This window comes from Pteronotus mesoamericanus, unplaced genomic scaffold, assembly GCF_021234165.1.
Source record: "Pteronotus mesoamericanus isolate MK-2021 breed Mesoamerican mustached bat unplaced genomic scaffold, CSHL_Meso_final contig_123, whole genome shotgun sequence".
In the NCBI taxonomy this organism is placed as follows: Eukaryota; Metazoa; Chordata; class Mammalia; order Chiroptera; family Mormoopidae; genus Pteronotus; species Pteronotus mesoamericanus.
The window spans coordinates 3,845,933-3,851,551 of NW_026555049.1; the positions used below are offsets into that span (position 1 = coordinate 3,845,933).

The window sequence follows — 5,619 nt, forward strand, 5'->3', positions numbered from 1 at the left end:
TGTGCTCCCGGAGGCCCGACACGCCGCTGCCGCTCCTGCGCCCACGCCAGGTTCGGCCTGGAGCTGCTGTGTGTGTTCCGCCCCTGCAGATTAAATAGCCTGGCTTGGGAGTGCTCCCAGTGTTTTCGTTTTCAAAATTCTTCCAATATTGTCCTTTCATACCTGCTGCACAGAAAAGTCTCATCCCACCTTCAAACCCAGTCGGAGCTTCCAAACCCGAGGCTGGGCCTGACACGCCGGCCTCCAGGCCAGGTGGAAAGAGAGCGCAGGCGCCACCTGCAGGCCGGGGGAGCTTCCTGTGTCTCTCCAAAGCCCTAGACAAGCAGACAAGTCACTTTGTTCAAGGATTTAGAGTCCTTTGGTACAAGGCATTGCTCCAATTCAGGACCAATTGCCAAGCCGAAAGGAAGAACTCTGAAAACAAGTCAAATTAAATTTATTTATATTAAATATTTTATTATTGTTCTCTTACACTTGTCTCATTTTTTCCTCCATTGTTCTGGTCCATCCTGCCTATTCCCTGCTCCATTTTTCTTCCAAGAACGTCTACTCCCATGCAAGGAATTCTGTCTCATCCCCACACCCCAAACACAAAAGATTGAGAAGTATGTCATTCTTCCCTGAAAAACATTTCTCCCTGTAAAAGCCATTCTTCCTGGGGGGTGGGGGGCAAAAAAACAAACAAAAACCTTCAACCCTCTACACCTCTTTTGTGGGTGCCTCCACAGCCCCAGAAAACACAGTCCATGTTTTCTGCTATATTTCATGCCGCTATCGTGGGATGGCAGTTGCATATCTGTTTATTTTCTCCGGCAGACTGTGGCCCACGCAGGTGACCATGTCTGCTCCGCCTTCTCATGACTCCCCCGGCCCCAGCACAAAGTCATCCATCAAATGACTCCTGTGTGAGTGCAAACAGGAGGGAATCGGATCGCTCCCTTTACATGTTCTTACATGTTGTTGCATTTTCACCGTCTGAGCAGCTCCCCCCAGGACACTGAGGAGTGGGAAGGGATCCTCAAAGGGACTGGGAGAAGCTTCAGCAGGGATGTACTGAATTTGAAATAATTGGAGATGGATTTCCACTTTCTCCCGCCAGCTCCTGTCCAGGGGGAGACAAGGGAGAACCGGCACTGGGAGGGGATCTAGGATGCGGGGCAGTGACAGGCAGCTTGTCTCCCTGCCTGGGCTGGAGGCTGACAGGCAATGCTGTTTGCTCAGGCAGGCTCCTTGGCTGCTCTCTGACTCTGAGAAGTACACACGGGCTGGTCTCCACCCCTGCCCCTTCCTTGTCCACTTTCCTCTTCTCAGTTGCCTTCCTGCTCTACGTCACTGTTGGAATAAACTCCACAGGGGCCATATCACTGCCTTCAGTCATAAAAAGCCTGCTGCGTTGAAATAGCACTTTTTTTCTTCTTAGCTCATTTCAGCAAAAAAAAAAAAAAAATAATAATAATAAAATAAAAAAGAGGGAATGGGGAACCGTGTGAAACACTTTAAATTACAGAGAGAAACCACAGACAGGAAAGAGTGACAGCTTGAACCCACAGTCGTCCCTGATTGCACTGAGGACTGCAAAGCCTCGTCCAGATTTCTAAGGCGGCATCAGACCACACTCCCCCTCCTGGAGGCCCCATCGGCCCTTTCCACGTCCTCGGTCACTGCCTGCACTGCTCCCGCCAGGGCCCACTTCCAGGTCACGGCCCAACAGACGGGGTTTATGGGCGATAACAGTCCCCCAGCACGTTTGCTTGATCCATGCCAACCCTGCCCCAGGTCCCTACAACAAGCCCTTCTCTTCACCCAGCTTCATTTTTCCGGTGCTACTTACAACCATGGGGATGTACCTCTCCCATGTTTTAGACAAGCTCTGGACTGATCAAATGAATTCAATTCAGATATGTGGAGAGAAAATCAGTGCAGCCAAGAGAAAGAAGAGTCACAGCGAGGGGGAAGGAGAGGAGGAGGGGGTACGGGTGCAGGAAGGAAATGGCGCTGAGAGTAGAAGGCACAGGCGCCCCGCCTACTGCGACAGGCCCCTGCCTCCCCGTCAGCAACGTGAGGGCCTCCAGAGGGCACAGGTCCCGGCATCTGGCACCAGCCTAGGGTCTTCATTCTGCCATCACTCCTTCTGTATCTTCTGCCAAGTCACTTTAGCTCTTTGAACCTTAGTCCCTACGTTGTGAAATGGGGAGAATCATACTAACACCTGCACTCTCAAATTCAAAAATATTTCTGAGAACAATATAAAAATACTTTTTAATTACAAAGTAGAGTTAAAAGGTAAGCCACTGTTCTCTACCACCGCTCAGGAAGAAAGCCCAGTCGATGGAGGACGTTCCTCAGAGAAGATTTCACCTCCTTATTCCTGAGGCTGTAGATCAGGGGGTTCAGCATGGGGGACACCAGGTTATTGAGGACCTGAACGGCGGCGTCCAGCCAGGGACTTGGGGTTGGCCTCAGGTAGATCAGGACCACGGGCATGTATAGCACTAGGACGGCCGTCAGGTGGGCGCTGCAGGTGGAGAAGGCCCGATGGCGGCCCTGCGCAGAGCGGATCTGCAGGATGGAGTAGACGATGCGGCTGTAGGAGGTGAGGATGAGAAGGAAGCAGCTGAGCGGCATGAGGCCCACACTGACGAACCCCACCGTCTCCAGGGCGGACGTATCCGCACAAGCCAGCTTCAGCATCACGGGGATGTCACAGAAGAAATAGTCCACCTCATTGGGGCCGCAGTAGGGCAGCCGGAAGGTGAGAGTGGTTAGGAAGGTGGCCTGAACACAGCCAAAGAACGACGTGCCCACGGCCAGGACGGCGCACACCCTGTGGCTCATGATCATCCGGTAGCGCAGAGGGTGGCATATGGCGACGAAGCGGTCATAGGCCATCACCGTGCACAGCAAACACTCGGTGCAGCCCAGGAAGTGGTAGAAGAAGAGCTGGGACGCGCAGCCCGCATAGGAGACAGCGTGGCTGTGTCCCGAGAGGTAGAAGAGCAGCTCGGGGGTGCTCACGGAGGGGAAGAGCAGGTCGCACAGGGCCAGCTCGCACAGGAAGCAGTACATGGGCGTGTGGAGCTGGGCCGAGCAGGCGATGGCCAGGAGGATGAGCAGGTTCCCCGCGAGGGCGAGGGTGTAGAAGGACAGGAAGAGGACGAAGAGCTCCGTCTCCAGGCCCTCTGTGCACGGGAGGCCCAGCAGGACGAACTCGGTCACCGCCGACGCGTTCCGCATGGCCCGGCGGGCGGGCCTGCGCGAAAGGCTCCCGACGCCGCGCCTGAGCGCCGGCCCGAGTTCCCGAGCCCCGCGCCGCCGCCGGCGCTGCCTGAGTCCTGGACCTGCAGTAACGGGCCTGCCTAGGAACGGCGAGGTCTGCGTAAAAGTGCCGCTGAAGACGGAAGGCTCATTTTGGAGCCACTGTCCATCCAGCTCCCGGGAGAAATGTTTTTGTGGAGGCAGGAGCTGTCTTCGGCAGGATCGGAAATGTAAAGGTACATTCAGAGCATTCTTAAGTTAAGTTAAAAACCTTTCTACAGTTATCTAATTCATGCATTGACTTTCTTTAGGCATATTCACAGTTTGATTCTCACAATATCTTTGAGTAACAAACTTTCACTATTTATTACTCTGAAAAATATCAGGGAAGGAAATCACATCAGAACTCAGCAGACTTCATTTAAGTCTTGTTTTTGCCACTATTTGACATTCTAGTTGAAGTAATTCACACATTTTCATAGATATAGTTCCATTACCTACAGAATAAAAATCAGTTATTATGACAACCACAACATCAACACAAAAAATGCCCTAGTACCATAGTAAAGCTTATGAAATGTCTGAAATTAGGCAAAAACATAAATCGTAATGAAAAGTGTTCCTTTCTTTTCTGTATCTTAAACTTATTTCTTCAAGTGCCTTTCTTAAATGTACCATATAATGACCTGCAAATAAATGTTTTATTAAACAACATTATTGAATAGACTTAGATCATATCCTTTTCAGTTCACATCTTTCCAGACTTGGGGAGTCTAATACCCCCAAATCAATCAGGAGATGCTGCTCTGGTGCTTCTGGTCTTTTTTACCTTTTCTAAGTGGACTTTAGGCAACTCTGAAACGCTAAGCAAAAACAAAAAATAGTAGCAGCAAGGAAAGCATCAAATCCATGTTCCTGCAGTGAAGAACGAAATACAGTGACCACAGAGCAGGAAGGCAACGAGCGGCCCTAACGGGGAAGGTTAAACAAGTCAAGGGCAGGGCATGGTGTCGGAAGACACAGACGCCGCCTCCTCCGATATCACGTGCTGATACGAAAACTAATACTAATAAATACTGATCCTAATATTCAGACATGGGCGCGTGCCTATGTATACATTCCATTTGAAGAATATTTCCTGTGCCTCAAGGACTGGTCTTAACACTTTAAAACCATGACTAATTTTTCAAAGAAACTTCCTAGAAGAAACTATCATCACTATTTCCGTCTACAGATCAGGAAGCTGACACTTGGAAAAAGGAAGCAAGCTGCCCAAATTGACAAAGCAAATATGTAACAGGGCCTAGACTCAAACTTTTTCATGCCTCGCGCACACCCTTAATCACTAAGGAAATTGTCCTATATTTGCCTCTGTTTTCTGAGCAGAGCCTGCCCTGTTGTTAGGCCCGTGCCGCCCCTCGAGATGAGTTCTCACCATTTTACACGAAGGTGGGAAAAGCATTCTTGTTTTTCTTCTTGCTGGTCATTTCCAGTCCTGACTTCAGAGCACATCTAGTCAACACCTCGCTTAGCTTTAAAGGTCAGACAGCAGATTTATGCCTTACCTTGACACTATACCGTAACATCAACTCCAGGACGGGAGCTTTGAAGCTATAGAGAGACACGTTTGCCATGGGAATTCAAATCATCGGCTGTGGCAAATGCCACTTCAAAGCTTCTCTAAAGGGCATGACCAAGCAAAACGAGCAAGTCACACACCACCCTAGAGCCGCACGTGCGGAGCGATGGCAATGGGACGGGGAAACGCGGGCGACGGGGAGGAATGCTGCGGACCGCCGGCTTCCTGTTGCCTCCTTCAGCCAAACTCGAGTGTCATCTCTGAGCCACGCACAGTTCTGCGAGGTCCGGGTCACCTCTCCCTGGGTGGCAAAGGCCTGTGATCACACATCATGGTCATGTATGAGTCTATACTCCTGTCTTCTCTAAGTCCCGTTTAGGGAAAGAAGCGCACGGGGACCAGAAGCGGCGCTGTGCGGGGCCCCTGTGTGTGTGAGGAGCAGAGGCTGAGCGTGAGGCTGAGCGGCAGTTTGAACACTCACGCAGTCCAGCGGGAGCACAGCGCGTTTCCCTCAGGTCGGCACAGACCCCCGCTCACGGTTCCTGAGCGGAGCCCAGGGCGCTCCCGCAGAAGGCCCTTCGGTCGTCCTGCTAATGAAGAGCTGGGCCTCCTAGGGTTTGCGCAGTGAAGACCTGGGCAAACCCACCCTCCCGGAACTGCTTCCTTGGAAGTTTCTCAGACCCCCTTAGGCCCTGCTGTGGATTCACGGATGGCCCTGAGGGAGCAATTAGTTTGTGAAACTACATTATCATCTAGTTCTGAAACAGTAGCAATGAGATCATCAG

General features: G+C 51.3%; 1 protein-coding gene across 1 annotated transcript; it reads right to left on the reverse strand.

The window, feature by feature from the left end:
- Positions 1-2,298: 2,298 nt before the first annotated feature.
- LOC129081904 (olfactory receptor 149) lies at positions 2,299-3,234 on the reverse strand. Its single transcript, XM_054587563.1, has one exon. It carries the CDS (start codon positions 3,232-3,234, stop codon positions 2,299-2,301), a length of 936 nt encoding a protein of 311 aa, XP_054443538.1.
- Positions 3,235-5,619: the final 2,385 nt, after the last annotated feature.

Coding starts and splice junctions, on each gene's coding strand:
- LOC129081904 (XM_054587563.1), bottom strand. CDS start 3,234: ATGCGGAACGCGTCGGCGGTGACCGAGTTCGTCCTGCTGGGCCTCCCG.